Raw genomic sequence first — 20,277 nt, 5'->3', positions numbered from 1 at the left:
GTATGGGAGAAATAATAGGCTTAGGATCTTTCTATTCATATTTTTCAGGGAGAGCGAAAGAGGAGAGGCGGCGAGGATTGAAAAGAAAACGTTCCATTTGGAATTTCATATCCAGGCTTGGCCGGCCCTTCTAAAGAACCTCTCAGATGTGGTTTTAAGAGAAATTCATTGTGCGGAACTGGAGCTGGCAGGGAGCCCTCCATGGAGGAGACACTCCAGTGTGTTTCAGCACGGGGAGCCAATGACTTGGCGTGCCGTCTGAAATTGGGGGTGGGGAAGGGAAATGGGACGTTTCTTTTTTTGTTTCTTTTTTGTTTTTTCTGACGGAGGATTTCACTGACGGCACGCCGGTGTCTCTGAGCGTGTACTCCGTCAGATTCCTCCAACATCCTGCCGTGGTCTCTCAGTGCGTGCGTCTATGTGCTACATGCAATAACTCTCCCTGCGATATTGCCTTTTTAGCATCACTCTCCCTCTCTCCCCCCACAGCACGGCTTTTGTACTCCACTCAATTATACCACTTCTGCAGAGTGGAGTGGAAAAAAGGGAAAGCGGGAATTTTATAATAATCACTTCCCACTTCTGTAATTTATATGCAATGAGGACTCTTCGCGCCTGCAGCTACAATCAAGTGTGTAGAAACCATGTGAGGGGTTTCACAAACAGCTGGGGAGACGCAGCTCAAGTGGTGGCTATGGATTCCCATGCTGCTAAATCTTTCCACTAAGAAGCCCTTCTCACCCCAAAACCCACCCTCACCTACTCACGGGATTTTCTGCACTCTGGAGGAAAACGATGCACCAAAAAAAAAAAAAAAAAAGGGCCAGGATATTAAAAAGATGAGGCAAGAAATAGTTCTGTGATTGCAAACAGTTTCATCAAGAGTTTGCCGTAAATTTTCAATAACACGATTCCCAGCGCCTGAAGACATGATTTACAATAACTGGCAGAGCGCACACGCCCTCTCTGATTGTTTAAACACCATCTCTGGCTACTGTTTCCACTGACAATGTGATCATAAAGAGGGCCCGATTACAGACGGAAAGCCTCCGTAAAACCAAAAGCAGGAGTATGAAGTCAGGGTGTGCCCGCGCCCTCAGACCAGGTGTTCGCTCTCAGGTGTGTTTGTGTGCAACTTGTCCGTCCTCTTCCCAACAAAAGTGAGCAAACACTCTCGTAGTAGCTTTGCAGCACAGAAAAGAAAAAAGAAAAGGGACTGTACCGCCCCCCCCTCCCCTCCCTCTTTGGCAAAACCAGTAGAGACCAACCTGAGGAAGCTTAAATAAATAACCAATTACCATTCGCAGAGCGGGTTGAACCCCACCAGCTTCGAGTGGAGTGCTAAAAATGGAATGTTTTATTGGCAGGACGGCCCCTTGGCCAGGGGGCTTAATGTAACGAAACCCAATTAATGGAGAAGAAAGCCCGGCCGCCAGCGATGGAGGGAGCGCCACGCGCCCGGGGTAATGAGACGAACAAGCGAAGCCAACCACAGGGACAGAAGTGGAGGAGGCTACGAATAACAGGAAAAGCCTGCCCTGGAGAGAAATTTACATCTGTGAAGCCGCCCAATCTCTCTTCCTCCCTCCTCCTTTCATTTCAATCAGAAAACCTGCGTGCGAGTCACAGTCCGGAAGTTGAAGAGGAGCAGTGACGCTGAAGAAAAATGGAGAACAAGGTGAGGCTCGCGCACATAAAAAGGTGTAAAAGGAAATCACAACCTGGAATCAGAACGCTTGACTCAGAGAAGCTCAGCGTTCTGGTTTCAGAGGCTAAGTCGCAGCACACTTCTATCATGCGAGGAAACTCGTCACGCTGTCCTCTAAATACCACGTTACACCCACACACTCACATTAGCACACATGACTGACACATGCCACTGCATAAACATGGAATCCACACGCACAAAAGGCACGCAGCTGTAAAATATGGTCACGGTACACGGCGGTCAGGGTCTGCAGTAACCACACGGCTAATGAATTTAACACATACATGCGACATATGAACGCAGAGGCACCGCTGACAGCTGACTGTCTTCTTTCCCACCGCTGAATGGGACGAGGTGGATTACCCATCATCCTTCAGTTGGCATGAAGAGCGTGCGCTCCAAGCAAACCAATCACATGAGCTCTCGTGCTGACATTCTGAACATGCAAAGAAGATAATTTGTGTGAAATACGCCTGCCCCAGATGAAAAGACTCGATCCGCTTTTTAAAGTGTTCAACTCTTCATTTCTATACGTCGAGGAGCTATTAAAAGACCATCCAGCTGCTCTTTCTCTTCCCTGTTCGGTGGGAAGAGTAACGTAAACGACAGCAGCCCGTCTGTTTTCAAAGAGCCGAGGCTTTGAAAAGGTCGGGCGAGAGGTCGTGACTGTTTGAATTAGAAGCTGCAGCACCGACTGGGCGAGAGTCCAGGACAGACGGACGCCGGTGAAGTCAGGCCACATCTATATGATAACACAATGTTACGGACTGAAGGACAACAGAGTCCGACGTTGTTAGAGGATGAGTCAACGAATCCTGAAGACCAAAACCAGCAACGTTTCAGTCATTTTCTGTCTTCAAACGTCCGTCTGTGGGTCATTCATTAACACTGATGACGTAAATCTTTAAAAACAGATCATGAATGCTGGACATGCAAAACCTAAAACTGCTGGGTGCTGCAGTTTTTACAAACTGGGACTTGAACAGGACCAAAGTACTTTTCTGGGGATTATTTCCTACGGTGAATGATTACACAAGGGTATTAACAGCAGCAGGATGGTGCATGTTGGACTCAACCAGGCATCGGTTTGGGTTGCTGCTGTTTGGCGTTTTGGCTTCTGCTTTGGTTCATGAGGATGTTTCTAATTGGTTCAGTCTGCGGCACAGAGGAATCAGGTATTGGAAACAGACAATATTTAGCAGCAGCATCAAGTCATTGTTGGCTCTGTTTGGCCTGTTCATGGGATTTGTTGACAAAGAGGAAAAATCTAGAATACCAATGAGCTTGTCCTTTAAAAACGAACGACATATTCCACATTGTAGTGTGTGCTAGTTTGGAAAAATGTTGACAGTGGTCTCCATTTTCATCCACACTGCCAGGCCCTGATGTGGACGCACTGCATGGAGGTACAGGTGTGGATTTGGGGTTTTTGTGTCACATGATTGACGTCATGTTCGCGCTATTCAAGCACTGCATGGAAGTTGATCAGCGCAGAGTGGTCGACTGCTCCGTTGTTGTGTTTGCAGAGTGTGTGTGTGTGTGTGTGTGTGTGTGTGTGTGTGTGTGTGTGTGTGTGTGTGTGTGTGTGTGTGTGTGTGTGTGTGTGTGTGATGGAGGTGTGGTGGGGGTTGGGCCGCCGCTCTGGCAGAGCCCTGGGCGAACGGCAGGATGTTCACCTTGCGGCGGGGCACAGGGCTCATTATCACAGCAGGACCTGGTCACATCAAAGGACTGAGGAAAGGGCAAACATTCTGCTGAAGTGCCACTGTCAGCAGGCCTGCGAGCACACACGCAAACACACACACACACACACACACACACACACACACACACACAAAAGGCAGACCGCACACACACTTGAGCACCCTCTAGGCATCTATACCCCCACAAAGAAGATGGCTGCTCTCTGTAGCACCACTAGCACAAAAGAGACATTAACACCTGGTGTATCTGGACACTGTCACTGTATGCGACTGTATTCAAAGCTGCACCTTGGCCTCAGTTACCTGATCAGCTGTGTGTTTTGCACCGGGGGGAGTGCGAATCTTGGGGCCGCGTGTTTGAACTGACCATTAAAGCTGACCACGAGCACGAAATGTTTGGAGCACACTTTATTTTTCTTCCTGAATCAATCGGCATCCCTCTCCGGCGACTATTTATAGCAACCCTGCTGCTGCATTAACACACTGCATGATTTATCATTAGCAGCCAGCTCTGGTCTGCTGAGTAGCTACATTCATGCCAGGCGGCGCGGCAGTGCCAACATCCACATTCAACAACAACACTCGACGGCCCTGAGAGATGTACACAAATAAATTCGCAGCACAAGCTAACTTTGTGTGGCAAGCGCGCTAAAACCTTAGCCTCTGCACAATACCAGCGACGGAGAGGAAGAGGGAGAGAAAACGCAGTGCAGAATGGGGGAAAAGTGCTGATGAGTTGCCTTATGCAGGAGCTCCATAGATCCGTCGAACAAGAGCGGATTTGCCTGCTACACCTAGATAGTGTTTCCCCCCCTCAGCTTTTGCCCAGGTATTCTGGGCATGAATGGCTGTCAGTTTGGATTTGGGAGCTCAGCGTTGAGGGGGAAAAATAGAGTCTGGTGGGGGTCTTTGTGTGTCTCTACCTGTGGAGACGAGAGCCAGAGACAGTACGCTTCTCACTGAGCCCGAGCTAGCTCCGATGCAACATTGCACGCTGCGTCCGCGGACAGGAAGGGGTAAATATTAGCATTGCTGGCTAGCCAGGGAGAGCCGGGTGCAGGCAGGCAGCAGCAGGCTGTGGAGGCGCTGCCGTGTTTGCAGGGACGGTTTTCAATGGCACAGAGCAGGAAAATGTGGATGGGGAGGTGATTTGAATGAGAGCTGCCTCTGCCTGAGCTGTAGAGAGTACTGACCTAGTTTTCCTTCTGTATTTCACTCAGACAGATGCAGAGCCGCAAACAGAGCGTGCAAGAATAGAAAGAATAAAAATACTGATGGGTTAGTGAGTCTGAACCGTTGACGACTCAATGGGACAAAATAAATGACAAAAATAAAAGCCATCAATGGCTGAATCTTGTAAATTTCCTTTGACGGGGGTTAGTCTGAAGGTTATGTAATGTTTGAAAGTGCAGGTCACCAGAGGCCTTGTTGCCTCAGGTGTAATGACACCTGTGCCCCGGCCTTGATCTGAACTTTTGACCTCGCTGTCACATGATCAATGAGCCTTTCACCTCAGTGAACCATCGCACTTGAAGGCTCACATGCCGTGTCTCCTTTCACTTTTTACAGAATTACACAAGCAGCCAGACAAAGCTGCGTTTTTCACCCTGTTCCAAACGCTATCCGACCGTTTTCATGGCGGTCATAACGAGGTAAGGTTCGTGCCACCGCGCTCAGAGGACGCATTCATGGCTCAGGATCACATTGCAAACCTTTCGGCTTCCTCACACTATGGACCGCGCAACAATACCAGCAGCCCACTGTTTGGGTGTGATTCCACGTTTTAAGGGATTAACTGGTAAAGACTACCAACAACTGCCTTTCAGCCTGGAATTAGTCATTAATCAAACCACACGTTTTAGGGCTCCTTTCTAGGCAGGCGCACACGCCCCTGTTAAGATCTGAATGAACAGCACAAAGCTATTCAAATCTGATCCCCTCCGAACAAATGGCTTTTCTCCATCCCCACAGACGCAGGAACACTTCGAGGACCTCTCCAAGGATCTGAACGGTCACACGGAAACTCCGCCTCGTCAATTAGCTTTGTGGCAGGGTTTTGTGGGCTTTAATACAAACAAAACAATGACCATGTACAACATGGCAACGGACAACGTCTGCTTATCCCCTGATACCTCTAAAGAAATGGTAATGGTGAATTTCTGGAGCACAAAAGGGACTCCTTCGGCTCGGGGCGTATGGTTACAGCAACATTATAGGCCACACTCATGCACCTGATGCCGCAAATGTGAATGATAAGCTATACAATGAGCACACCGAGGCTGTAATTCAGCTCTTAGCTCGATTTATTCAGAGGGGACTGTGCATACGTTTGGAAATAATCTCATTTGTCTATTAAGGAAGCACTTTTAGATTCAATGCGCTGCCAAACAGTCAGATGGGAGGACTGGATGTCCTTTTCCGTACGACAGTGAACTGATAGTAAATAGTAGATTTTACATCTTTGGGTTCTGGACTGTTGGTCACATAAACAATATTTCACCTTTCATTTTTCTAGCCTGAAAATTTGAGCAGATGTTAAAATGACACTTGAACCATGAATGTACATCTTCGATGTAAGATAATAGCTGGAGGTTTCTACAGTACACACGTGCATCATCCAATGAAACTGAGCCACCTCCTGACATGTTAATGCTCAGCTCTGCTCAGGTCACGTACAATCATGTTCACGCATCTCTGAAAACATTCACCATTAGCTAGCTGCTTATCAGCTTTATGAGCTATTATAAATTCACTCATTAATGCCTAATTCTAGCGGTTAGGGTTAAGACTTTAATTCATGTACAACAGCTTCCTTATTTTCTATCAATAAGCAGTAATTAGGAGGTTATTGAGGGAAAAGTCTTAATTAATGGCCTAGCATCTGTAGAATATGGTCATGCATAATGAGGCATTAATAAGTGCTGCATAATTACTACTAAAGAGCCAGTAAGATGCTAACAAGCTACTAGTTAATGGTAAATGTGTGTTCCTTAATATGAAGTTCCACGCTTTCCTAACTCAGCTGGTCAGTGAAGCACTGCTGAACTCTTCAAATTAAAGTCAAACACAACTTCTTCATGGACGCTTCGATGTGGAGGGCGTGTCGCTGTTTACAATGGAGGACTGAAAGTGTGGATGTGCGTGGAAGGGCGCGGCGGGCACTCAGATTTCTCCCCCATCTTTCATCTGGAGAGATGGGGATGTAGTGAGGGTGGATTGATTTGATGTTTTTGATGCATTGTTTGATGACGGGCAGCTCAAAGTGGAGGAGGGCTCTGTGATGTTTCTCCATTGGAGGACATGAAAAGCGTCACCTGGCCCCTGAGCTGAGGGTTATGGCTGCTGGTGGATTTAAGGGCTCCTGCTGAGCTGGACGGTGGCTCCATTGATGCCACATAATCCATTCAGCGTGACCTTTATATTTTTAGAGGCAGCTCCACTTCCCTGTCAGCCTGCCTTGTTAAAACTATTGCAGACATCAAGGTCCTGATCATCTACGTTCTACTACAACAGGACGGCATTTCTAATTTATTCAATATGTACATCTCACGAGGAAAATAAGTGCCTTCCATCACCAACCGAGTGGTCCAATGATCAAAAGAAACACGGAGCACAAGGCGAGCTCATCAGATGAACAAACACATTCTTGCTAGATATCTTTGTGGGTTTCATCATCCTGCATCAAGTGACTGCTGAGGAGAAAAAACAAAGCCTTGTTCTCATCGCTGGGACATCAGCGCTTCCAGACCGAGCGCAGGGAAGAATCAAAGCCCAGCAATCGTACAGCTCTAATTAAATACCAATAATGTGAATCTGCGAATCTTCCCTCTGCCCTCCACCCAACCTCCAATTAATTGTTTCTAAAATCCCACTTGAAAATATCACAGGCTCGAAAAAAAAAGTCATACAAATAAATAATCCCATAACGTACGCTAGGTGGTATTAGTCACGAGCATCAAAAACTCCTACCACATTCTAGATTTGCCTAAACTAGGAGCAAACATAATTGGGATAAATCTCCTCAGTAAGCCACATGAAAAAGCAGAGGGGTGTAAATTGTTCCACTGCTGTGTGTTAAGACACTGAAACAGTTGCACAGATCAGACGAACTGCAGCAGCAGGGAAAGAGCAGCGTTCAGCTCTGCTGTTTTCCTCTGTGACTCGGGGCCACTGAGTTTTTCCCCAGCCATAGTAAATTGGGCGCCTGGGGCAGGAGCCTTGGCCGAGCTCGCATTTCGAAGCCGGCTGCGGAGGGCATGAGGGATAGAGATACGGCACTGGAGGGGGGACAGGGCGGCGGATGGCGGGGGAGGACTGGTGACATTACGCACATGTTTTAACACAAAAAGGGGACCTGGCTCGTTAGCGCACCGACTAGCGAGCTCCACGGCAATCGGCACTCGTCGTCCTCTCTGTTCCCTTCATCCGCCTCGTCATAAATACGGCTACATCTGCAAGTGTAATCACTCCATTGTGCTCTGATTTTCTGCTCTGCTGGACGGCAGCATGGCAGCCTGCTTTTCAGCACCTCTCGCCCCCCCCCCCCCGATCCCCTCCTTTCCCCTCAAGTGCCCTCGCCCGCTCCTGGCTGCTCCTCTGCCGGCGAGGCCGGTGTGTCTCACAGATTACAGAGCTCCGGTCGCTCAGGTAACAAGAGTCACTAATCTGGCCGGGGTTGAATTACACATAATTGCCTCGGCACCGTGATTGATTTCAGTCCTGGAAAGGAAAAGACGACGGCTCTCCCCCCACCCCGCCCCAAAAAAACACCCCCACCTCCCTCCCTGCCTCTCTCCAGCGCTCACGAGCGGCAGCCAAGACTCTCCATCTAGTAGGAGGCAGGAGGCTTTGAAGAGATCAAAGCCAAGGCCGGGAGCAGTTGCGCGCCCTGGGAATACGGGAGAGAGGCTTTCTGCTCCTCAGCCCTATTTTCTAGCGTCATGTCGGATTGCAGCTGTATTGCATTTCGCCAGTTTTCTTAATGCTCTTGGTTTTGACTTTGACATCAGTGATCCCCCTCGGTTTCTTCAAAAACAAGGGGGGAGGAGAAAAAAAGACAGTGACTGAGGGAGAGAGGGAAGGGGGGAAGGAAAGGAAGGAGGGGGGGGCGTAAAGAGATCTACAGACTGATTTTTATTTTCACAACTCCATAATTGGCCAGTTCAAAGGAGGGGGGGGGGGCAGGGATGAAGCATTTGTTTTCAATTCTGCAGCCGATATGAAAGGAGCGACAAACTTTTATGGGTTTCCCAAAAATTAAAGACAGGCTTTTTTCACAGCCAGAGAACAGGGTGTTTTTTACGGCCAAGACCACACAAAATGAGCTGATAGCAGAGCCCTCCTCTTTGTCCTCCCACAGAACGCTCAGCAGAGCGGCGTAGCCCTTGAGCTCGCGCACGTGGGTGCGCATGTGGAAAATGCCCGTTCGGCGCGCGTGCGCGTTGGAAATCGTCGGACGGAGGGAAGGCAGTTTGATGTTTAGCGCAAAAACACAAAAGGAGGCATGAAGAAGGAGCGCAGGCTATATATCCATCTATTCGTTTAACAGCTTGGCTAATAAAGCCTGGTGGCGAGAAGGCACCCTTTGTACTGTAACTATGCAGGCCCTATACCAACCTCCTACACTGGGGACCATTAATATTTCAGTGCTGTCAGATACACATTGCATGTGAGCCTCTTTAGCACTCACACCCACAGCAGAACGAAATAATGAGCTTCTGAAAAATATGAAACAGCACAGAGAAGGAGGGAGGGCGAGAGAGCGCCAGAGACTGACCAACTTCACACAACAGAGCAGCTATTGATCACGGCTCTGTGTCTTAGCCGGACAAAGTGAGGGCTGTTTGAGCCTCTCTGAAGTCCGGACACAGCCGGCAGGATTTGCACCCATGTTTCACTCCTGTGGTCCTATTGTTCCCTCTGCGACAGTTTACTAGCTGGAACACTGCTCGCCTCTATATAGACCTACAAGCTGTCAGCGTGAAGTCAATAAAGCTATTCATGTTTTTACTCATTTAACGACTGTATTGGGCAACAGTGAGGCCCTGTGATCAGCTACGAGGGACCACTGTGGAGCCTCAATCACAGCTTTATGATGGACCCGGGTCAATTACATGAAACTTGTGCTGTAGGGGCACATCGAGCGTATTTTTAGATAACAAGCAACGTCTATAAAACTAGTTTTGAAGCTTGAGTTTTCAAAAGTATTAAATCATTCTGCAGTGAGCTGAACTCCAACAAACCGACCGTCCGGCAGTCACACAATGAACTGACATAAAAACGCTCCACACATGCTCACAGCCGCCCTCCAGTCTCCATTTCTGATCCACCCTTACAGGAAGTCCACACCCAGGCCGTTCAAAGCAGAACTGGGCATGAGGGACAACCTTGGCGAGGCCCTGCGCTGACCCCTGGAGATCAGCGGCAGGCTGCTGGTGAAGAGTGAAGCCCTCTGAGCAGGTGCTGCCGGCTCGGGCTGCGGACCGCCCGTGGAAACCTGACTGGCTGGCTCCAGGCAGCACAGCTTGATTGGTTAAGCTTCATCCAGTTCAGTGGGAGGATGGGGAGCGAAGACAGTGTCATCATCTACGAGTGCTCGGCTTTGAGCAGGAGCGCTGGCCCAAAATAAACATCACACTGGGGTTAAGTGTGCGCCGGCGTGTCACGCTCATGACTGTGACACACTGATTTCTTTACTCACACACGTACACAAACACACATTTTCGGCACTCTGAACTTCGTCATTTTAACTTCTTCTTCATCTGCATATCATTTTTAAACCAGCAACAGACAGAAGTCACAGGTTTCTGATTGCATCTTCTGCTTGCTGTTATTTGATTTTTTATGCAGTTTCACTGCCTTAAAATTGGTGTGTCAGTCCTAAAGTAATAAAAATAGCACTGATAAAACCACTTTTATCATCTGTTTAAGAGCATAAACACAACCACCTCTCTACACTCACGCCATCAAGAAAAATAAAATCAAGCAGAAAGTTCCCGTTCCTGGTAGACAATCGCCCTGCTGTGCTCCATTTAACGAGATCAAACACACTGATAAGGTGATTGCAACCACATGGCGTCATTAGTGCCGTGCATATGGAGTAAATGTGTCAGCCGGCATCACCGTGCAGCCGAGGACGAGGAGAAACCTTGGCGTTAATGGCGCTGTTTATAAAACACGGCGAACCGGCGGCACTACAAAGAGTCTGAGGCACCAAGTGTTTCTTCTGCGTGAGGTCGCGGGCGTGGCCCTTCATGTGCACATATTTCGCCATCTGATAGCGCTGCGCAGCAGATGACATCAATGTCAGCGGGACCCTTTGATATGTAGGCTGATTTGATATATACAGCAGAAAATGAGCCAATCAGACTTCTGCCTGTTGACAGTCAATATACTCTTTTTATTTTTAGGCTAAAAAAATGGAGAAATGAGAGATGAAGATCGTATGGGGTCCAGCTACGTTCAGCTGGAGTCAACCTACGCAGCATGTCCACCCTATAGAGAGACATTAAAAAAAACTACAAGGTGCCATAAGCTGCCATCTAGAACATTATGTGTGGACATGGAAGGCTGCTGGTAAATGTAGTGTTCTCTTTAACAGGGATCTTCCACGGTAGTGCTGGGGGCATGAGCTCAGGACACACATGGCACTGAGGGACACCAGAGCGGTCCTACCAAATCCCGTTAGGTAAGCCTGGGTTAGTGATTCCACGCTGCGAGACACTGGCTAGCAGATCCGTCACGTTCCCACTACATCAAAGGGAAGTACAGCGCTGCACCCCCCTCCACACCCCCCCTTTCTCGCCATGAGGATCTGCAATTGAGGGTCCAAAGGGAAAAGGAGTGCAAGGAGAAAGGAGAGGGAGCTCTCTACGCTACCCCTCACCCCTCCACCACAGCAGCAGCAAAACTCGGTTTGAAAAAAAAGAAAAAAAAAAAATCAGCGATTCTATCCGTTTCTCTCCTCAAGCTGTTGCACAGACCAACAGACTCCTCGAACGCAGCTGGAGATCAGCAGCATCTTCACAGTCAGGTGGAAACCTCGTACTGTATCTCTGCGCTATCAACGTTTCAGGGCTGCGAGCAGGCGGCTGCATCTTTATCTCGCCGACCGAGTGGTTCAAAGGGTTTGGATGGATGTCGCGAGCTCTGAGGTTGCGGGATTTCTTTAAACCTATCGAGGAGCAGTTAAAACAGGATAGATTTCAGGTCGTTTCGAAATCCAGCGCGTGCATGTTGATCTTTACTTAAGTTGCCATTTTCAAATTCTCACTCCTTGAGTTGAGGAGGCTGCAGGACCACCACCACCAAGTAAAGACAAAAACCCCTCAAAGCAGTGAGAGAGGACACCCTGAATGCTCTGAAGACCATTATCATCAGTCCTACTATGAGGTATTATGATCATTCTGACCAAAACCAGTTAAAGCACATTTCATTTAGAATCACAGGAGCCAGAGAAAACACAATCCTTCAGCATTTTCATAATAAGCTTTACGAGTTTTACACACCAGAGGCCAAAGTTCACAACAGCAGCAGCATGAATCAGTGCACGTCGTCAAGTCTCTTCACATTATCTGATGCAGCTGAACGTGCTCAGGTGGGCTTCAGTGAGAGAGACACACTGATCCTGAAAAGACAAACTAACGCGGCTGGATTCCTCCTGGACAAATCGGATTTCTTGATGATATATGTGCTTTTAACTGGGCTTTAACATGTGCACATCAGGAGAGCCGGGACAGGAAAACACTGCTGTTGAGGTGGGATGAAAGAAAAGATAATTCTGAAACTCATCCAAGTTTTATAATTCAATGATTGAATCTTTAAAAAAAAGCTTGGTTTCTGCAGCCAAACAGGAGGCAACTGCAAGAGTAACACACGAGAGCGATGAGGAACAACTCTGCTCAACACAGTCCAAACACACACAACACCTAAAATACACCAGCTGATTAACCTCATGCCTCAGAATATGATATTTTTCTGTGTGTACATAAATGCAAACAATCACTTTAAAATCACATTCAGCTACTTTGGCACCAGTTCCAAACGTCACGTCCCATAAACAAAATGCTCCTCTCCAAGGAGCATGATGATGATCCAGCTTCAGAAGCCCTGCAGACCCACATCCTAGGAACGCTGTAGGTCTATGGGGACATCAGGGTATTGGTACCACAGCAGGACTCTCTGAAGTGGTCCACATTGTTTTAAATCCATGTATGTGCAACTGAACACCATCAGGCATCTTGACGCTTAAATCTCAGCTCTTGTGGCGGAGGCAACTTATCAAGCTAGAAGCCCCAAAATCTGCTGACAATCAGCTACTCCCCGACTGCTCCATCATGACTGGACGGCATGTGCAGGAATGTCATGGTCAATGGAAATCAATCTAAACTACTGGGATTGGGGGCGGCGGCGGGGCTGGGGATGGAAGAGAATGAAAGAGAGAATGTGCCTTTGATCTGGGTGAAAACCGATCCCAGGCCTGCAGATACTGAGGCTGCGGTGGCCAGCAGCAGAGGCAGCGAGCTGACATCAGTGAGAGAGCCAGAGGACTCGTGTTCCGCGATCCTTCCACCGAGCCCCGGCTCTTTTTATTGGATAAGTGAGAGAAACGTATATAAAATGACTACCGTTTTATTGAAGACAGGGTGAGGGGGGGAATGGGGATGGGGGAGAAAGCAGCCATGGTAAATGAAATGAAAGCGGGGCTTTAAAAGTTTTGGCAGCGAGTGCCTGGCCTAATTCATCTGCAGTGAGGGGTAATTTCCTCTCACACAGTCAGCTGGTCTCCATACAGAGTTTCTCGGTGCGCACGATGGAATAATTGATAAAATTGACCAGAAAACAAGGCATAAAAAAGGAACTTGGAAGGCATCACAGCCCAGATTTCATAAAGCATTCTATTAGTTAACTGAAGAGGGTGAATCATGAGGTAATCAGCGTCACGTTTTCCCCACAGTGTCACATCCTTTCACCCTCTGCAGCTTTGGCAGAGGGGAAGCGCTGCAATTTTAACATCATTCCGCCATCGAGTTGCGTGTGAATGGAGCTCCTTTACACGCAGCATGTGGCATCTGCCCCCGACAATCACATCTGCCTCCGAAAGCCGATTCTTACAATAACACACAACTCACATTTCACAACTTTACCCTGATGAAACCGACCTGCCTGCACTGCAGAAGCACAAACAAGCCCGAGCCGCCGGGTCCTCTGCACCATGTGTGAGCGCTTCCTGTGTGGAGGCACCAAAAAAGCACAGCCAGACCGAGGCCGCTCGTCCTCCCGAGTGCGACACGGAGACGAGGACCAAACGGGATTAGAGTGGACAGCTGCCTGCGTGCTCGCCGTTTTATGTCTGTCTTGCGAGGAGAAATTTGCAAACGGGACAGACACAGGAAGCCGCCAGTGAGAGACCTGCAGCTGGCCTGAAATTAATACCGTTACAGGGACGATATCTGCACCAACACACGCCGCCCCTGGACGCTACTCTAAACTCCTCTGCAGGCCGATGCTGCCTTCAGGCCTCCTGTCACGCTGGGCTAATTAGAGGGCTTACTTGGGTCATGTAGACATGCATCACTCAAGATTTTAACAAGACGAGGAACACTGAACATCTCATGTTAATCTCCTGAAAGGTATGGCGGCCGTTCGGTTTCCAGGGTCACGTGTGGCGGTGAAACGGACGGGGAGTCAAACGATGCTGCGACAGGAGCGAAAATATTGAGGAGAGATATGCAACAACACAAACATTAAACATCACGAACAAGGAAGTGACATTTTTCATTTAATTTGTTTGAGAATGTGAAGTTTAAGTTTGCTCGTTTGGAAATCAAGAAATGTGATCTTACCTGAACGGCTGCCTTTTATTCACTCATTTTAACCCCTGTTCATCATTTCAGGTGCAAGCTGTTGGTTTTTCGTTAAACTCTGATATTCTAAGTTAACTGTGTTGGTTTGATAGTGAATTCAAAGCAGCTGATGAGTAAAAATTCTGAAATATTTATTTGATAATATATTAGGTTTCATGCATTTTTACCCAAGAGCTCTGGTGAACTATAGACATCCTCTTTTCTGTGAGAGGCCATGAAAGCAGATCTTTTTCCACATGCAGGGAACTGTCCTCTCACCCATCTGATATGATTTTTTTTAATGATTTAATTGCTCCTAAAATTTTGGAAAATTAACAAAAACGTATAAGTCATCACAGCTCAAGGCAACATCTCATCTGCTTATTTTGTCTGAAAAACTGTTCGAACCACAAAGCATTAATTTGCAGAGACTGGAAACAGTGAAACAGAAGCAGAAGCTCACAATTGAGAAGCTCAAAAGCAGAATCAGGTGATAAAAAGAGGCCCAGAAATACACAGGTGCACATTCTTTTGATTTCTAGCTGTTCAGCATGGAGCCAAAAACAGCTGATACACCAGTGATTAATATCATAAGCAAGGTGTTAAAGGTGACGCAGGTAAAGCAACAGGTCGCCTTCCTTCTCCTCTGTGTTACGATGACTTTAGGAACAGCTTTGCTCATCTGGCTTCACTTTAGTTCGTCTTAACGTGTGAACTCTAAAATCCAGTTTAACCTGAGCAGCACCATGTTAACCTGTGCTGGTCAGTCAACACCTGAAGCCAGCAGCCTGTTAACAAGTTTTAACAGTGAAAAACAGAAACTGTAACCCAGAAAAAATACAATTCACGTCTCAAAAGAACGTCACTTTTCTCGCCTCTGATTAAAGTCAGCAATTTGTTTTCTATCAGCCGACTGATCGAAGTCTGATTTTACCTGCTGTCCATCGCTGCCACGCCATATTCAGACTTTTCTTCTCTAACTGACACATTCAGGTGGTTTTTGTTTTGTCTGACTGCGACAAAAAGCGCTCAACTTCACCAGCAGCTTCTCATATGAGGACACATGAAGAGGTGGTACTGACCGTTCTGGGAATGGGCGGCGAGAGGGAGCCATTGTTCATGTACGAGTCGTTCATGTTGCTCATCATGATGTAGCCTGGGTAGCCCGAGTATGGATGGCCTTTACTGTACAGGTCCTGGAGTTTTCCTGATTAAATAAAAAAAAATGTTTGCAAAAGGCTCATTTTCAATTCTCTGATTAATCAACATGGAAACTCTTTGAGCTTTAAACACACAAACAAATCCTACAAATGACTGATTCTCAATGTGCTTCAGTTAATAAATCAGACACATAACAAAGAGCGCAGAGTTGGCCTGCCTGCCTGTTTTGATGCTGTAATCATATCACTGTCGATCGCTTTAACCCGTGCCCCATTTTGCCTCGGCCTTTTGTTTGTGCCCTTTTCTCTCCGTCTTGGAAAGGAGGGTCGTATTATGCGGCGGAACAATGGAGCCCCTCTGTGCCAATTAGCACCAATTAGAAGAACATACAGACTGTGTCAAAACAGGAGACGCCCCAACTGTTCCTCTACGCCTCTGACCTGAGAGGGGGAGTTTTATACAAGAGGCCTCAATGCAGCGCCACTCGCCACTCAACTGCACGCTGAGTAATAAGGCCGCAGGGAGGGGGCTGGGACTGTTTGTGCTATATAGCCTGACAGCAACATGGATCTTGTTGTGAAGAAGCCAGTGTTTGCTTTGAGGGGGATCCTATTCAGGAGTGAAAGGGGAACAAAGAGGGGCCACACGCCTCCTCAGAGCCCCGACGATGACCTGCAGCAGCAGAGAGCGGCGAGCCCCGAGCAGGAAGCAACATGTTACAGATGTGACAGCGCCACCGGGAGGAAGACCCACATGGAGGAAGAGTTTATCAGGGTAACTGCTTCATAAGAAACACAGGAGGCAGATAGAAACGGGTCTGAATCGGGCACAGGTGAAGGCTCGAGGCAAAATTAGCATCCCCAAATTAAACCAGGAGAGAAGTGCACGTCCACGCTCCTTTCCGCTCCACTGTTCTTTTGTTTTGTGTTTCTGCAGGCGCCCTCATCTACGAGGGAGGTAACAGGTAGCGCTGTCCATGAAGGTGGAGCATGCCCTGACAAGAGCTGCATCACAGATTATCGGCCTGAGAGCTGCAGAAACGGGGCTCTGATAAGAAAGAGGACCAAACAGTGCAAGAGAGTGTGTGTGTATGTGTGTGTTGGGGGGGGGGGGGGGGGGGGGGGGTATGAGGTGGCACTTTCTCACACCGGCCCCCTTCACCTCAACTTCTCAGGCTGCAGCGAATTACTCTGAAAATGTGGGGCTGTGCAGCCGCCGAGCGACACGCTGGCTGTCCTATAAAAGCATGCTGATTTAACGAGCTGTGGCCCGAGGCGGCGTCACTTACCATCTTCCGGATGGTCTCTGTGTTTTTCGTGATATGAATCTTGCGGTATTTGGGACTGTCTAGCTGCCTGTAAGAAAATAAATAAAAATGTGAAAATGATGGAGAATCAATTAGGAGGGCCTTCAAACACAGTTACACACACAAGACACGCTGATACGGTCAGACACCCACAAACAAACGCCATCACACACACACACACGCACGCACACACACACACACACACACACACACGCACACACACACGCACGCACGCACACACACACACGTGCACACACCTATCTACAGAGGGGTGATGGAGCAGCCTGCATCAAAGCTTCAAAAGAACCACTTAATTAAGCTTCATGTCCTTAAGGAGCTTACAAATTAACTTGTTTCCAGGACCACAGGTCCACTCTCGTTTTCATCTCCACTTTGAGCCTCCTGCTAAATTCAAATAAACAGCGTATTTGTGTTGTGAATTAAATGCTTCTCTGCAAAGTGAAACAAAATCAGGCCATAAGAAGAGAAAATGGTGGAAGGAGTTTTTGCCTTTTTTTTTTTTTTTTAAATCCCCTGCTTTTCTTACATCCATTTCGTTTCTCTTATTGGGGAGGGGACCTCTTTTTTGGGAGCTCAGACCCCTCAGGATGGCTTCAAGCTGAGCGAGGGAACTTCACTGGATTCCTAATTAACATTCAGCCTCCGTCCTGTGCGTCTCTAGGACATTTGCTGGTGAATGTGTACAGTCTCGTTCAGGATGTGCCCAAAATTTCATTAACATTGCGGTTAATGACAAAAACAGGTGTGTGACGCGGCGATGGGGAAGCTGCAGCCTGCATCCTGAGGTCAGCGCACGGGGTCGACGGATGCAGGAAAAATTAAAAACACATTTTTAACTGTGCTGTTTCTGTGGCTGATGAACTGACATCGTCAGAATAAACGGAATATAAAGCATGAGTGATAATTTTAGAGGCATTAAAAATTCACCATTATTAATTCTTCCACTGAGATTCTGGATGCATTTACATCCACCATGAATTTATACATTTAAGCGTTTCCTCTGACGGAGCCATTTGGTTTCCTTTTAATCTGATCAGTAAAAACAAATAAAGCTGTAAATGTGGCTCAGAAATTTCTCCCCAAAAGAAAGAAAAAATAATTCACTGGCACCATTAAACACAAACACACCACGAGTGAAATTTAAGAATGACATCAGAATCAGACAATCAGGACATCCTGGTGACAAAATCACTGGACGTTGTCCTTTTGTTTGGGCTGAATTTTAGAAACGAGACCTTTGAAATAAATGCATCGTCTTGTTTGTGGATGCAGGTTTTGAGCCACTAAACGGATTCATGTGCTGCTTCTCGTGTTCCCCAGCAAACACAGCTATTAGCCTGCTTTACACAGGCAGCACACCAGGCCCCAGTTCTTCCATCTAAAAATATCTTTTCTATCATTCTTTCCAGATTTCACCACAGACTGATGAACAACAACTGCCACAGACGGTCAAGTGTGTGTTTGGGCCTCTGAAGGAAGATTTTGGGTGTTCAGGATGTGACATGTAGAAGAGCAAAGGCTGAGTGTGCAGACTGTCACTGATGTCTTTAAAACCGTTAATTTAAATTAAGAAGGTACAAAGTGAGAAATGCACCTGAACTTTGCTTATTTTTATTTATTTATTTTTTTTAGTCTGAGAAAAATCTCTATGATTAAAAAGTCTTAACATTCATTATTTAAACGCAGCACGGGCTTCACGTGAGGAAATGAATTTTAGGCTTCTGCTCATCCATCTTTTTAAGCTACCAGAGATTCAGACAAACCCAGAGTAATTAATATGAAAGAGGCCCGAGCTGAGTGAAAAGCAGGTCTTTGGGATGATTAAGGGATAAAGAGAAGTTTGCTCGCAGGCTGCTCGCCCTCTCTGATGATGATGATACCCACCTTCCCTCTTCCTCATCCACCACATCAGTGAACACAGAGTTACTCACGTCGTGGCTGTTGCTGTTGGGGCTGCTCTCTGACTCGTTGACCAGAGATGACTTGATGTCTGCCAGGTCTCCCTCTTCCTCCGAGTGGCTGAGCTCGGCGAAGATCTGCTCCTTATGCGGGTCCCCTTCGTCTTTGAACGGGATCATTTCGTCCGTCGCGCACAGCTCCGGGTCTCCGCCGCCGCCTGATAACTGGGGCATTTTTATTTATTTACTCTTTACTCTTGTTTGTTTCACCAAGAAAACTGAAGGCAGCACAAACACCAGCACTGTCCGAAACTACAGGAGGGAAAACTCCCACTGAAATCCCCCGAAACCGAGTGAGAGAGCGTCCCCCTTCTGAAGCGGAGCGTCGGGGAGGAAGCGGCGTGCGGACACGCTGCCGGTGTGTTTCTACCGGAGCAACAGGAGGAGTGTGGCCGGCGTCGGCGTCCCTTCACCGCGGCTGTTTTACACTAAAACGACCGAAACTCACACCCTAAAAACTTGAGACGTAAAGGCTCAGAGGGACTCCGATGCACGCTTCAATGTCATGAGGAAAAAATAAAAGAGGAGCCGAAGCACGAGTTAAAATCTCATCACTAGTTTTTCTTTTTTCAGTCAACACACACACGACCAGCGGCGGGTACGGTCCACAGAAAAAACGGTAAAAAGTGCATTTAAAAAAGTGAGAGAAATATCCCCCCCTCGGTGGTCCAGTGAGGAAGATGAGGCGTCCTGGGAAAAAAAAAAAAAAAAAAAAAAAGAAAAGAAAAAAAAAGTGTGCTAACAAAAGCAGAACACCGTCTGGAGGTGAAGAGGTAACTGATGGAGGTGCAACTTTGAAGAGAACAGTTTTAACAGTGAAACGAGACGAGAGCAGAGCGGAGGCCCCTTCAAGCTCCAAAATACATCCTCCGAGCGGCTCGATGAGGAGGGATGAAAGCAAAAGTCAGAAAACAATCAGAAAGAAGGAGACAGAGAGGAAAACACGTCGCGGATCGACTTCCCACTGCTCCCGCACCGCTTCCACACTGTAATCTAACCGCTGTGTGTATGTGTGTGTTGGTAATGTAGCCGTGCTCCCTCCTCCTCCTCCTCCTCCTCTTTCTCTCCTCAGTCATTGGGAGGAAGGAGAGATGAAAGGGAAGCCGAGGCTCTGATTGACACCGCACCGATTGACACTCCTCCAGAGAGGGAGAGATTTATACACGGCTCACAACAAATGGGCAGACAGGAGGAGAAGAAGAAGAAGAAGAGGAAAAGGAAGCGGTGAGGCTGTCTGTGATTGGCTCAAACAATCATGATAAATAAAAATGAGAGTAGAAACAGAGGAAAACAAGACGAGCTCCGACTTGTTTGGCCGAAGAAGAAGTGGAATTAAATCCAAACGCAAGAAGTGGCAACAGAGTTAAAGTGAGAGGAAAGACCCAAACGAGCCTGAGCACAGAAGAAGAAGAAGAAGAAGAAGAAGAAGAAGAAGAAGAAGAAGAAGAAGAAGAAGAAGAAGAAGACATATTTAAAGCTTGTCCATGTCAGAAAATCAGGTGTTTATCAGGCTTTACATTTACAATGGATCCATAGATTTATCATTTATTTCTGAATTAATTCAGCACATCAGGGC

General features: G+C 47.4%; 1 protein-coding gene across 3 annotated transcripts in view; it reads right to left on the bottom strand.

The window, feature by feature from the left end:
- lef1 (lymphoid enhancer-binding factor 1) overlaps positions 1–19,700 on the bottom strand; it is a 40,665-nt gene extending 20,965 nt beyond the window's left edge. For 2 of the 3 annotated variants that reach the window (XM_070976150.1, XM_070976158.1), the window contains exons 1-3: positions 18,675–19,696; positions 16,705–16,771; positions 15,338–15,462 (exon numbers count right to left, since the gene is read on the bottom strand). In XM_070976150.1, coding sequence (XP_070832251.1) covers positions 15,338–15,462; positions 16,705–16,771; positions 18,675–18,875 — 393 coding nt within the window. In that variant the 5' untranslated portion in view covers positions 18,876–19,696. Of the gene's footprint in view, positions 1–15,337; positions 15,463–16,704; positions 16,772–18,674 lie in introns of all 3 variants that reach the window. The other variant, XM_070976167.1, reaches the window with a different exon arrangement.
- Positions 19,701–20,277: the final 577 nt, after the last annotated feature.

The sequence above is a fragment of the Chaetodon trifascialis genome, chromosome 2 (genome assembly GCF_039877785.1).
Source record: "Chaetodon trifascialis isolate fChaTrf1 chromosome 2, fChaTrf1.hap1, whole genome shotgun sequence".
Lineage (NCBI taxonomy): Eukaryota > Metazoa > Chordata > Actinopteri > Chaetodontiformes > Chaetodontidae > Chaetodon > Chaetodon trifascialis.
The sequence above is the reverse complement of the archived record's forward strand: the minus strand, read 5'-3'. Positions and strand labels throughout refer to the sequence as shown.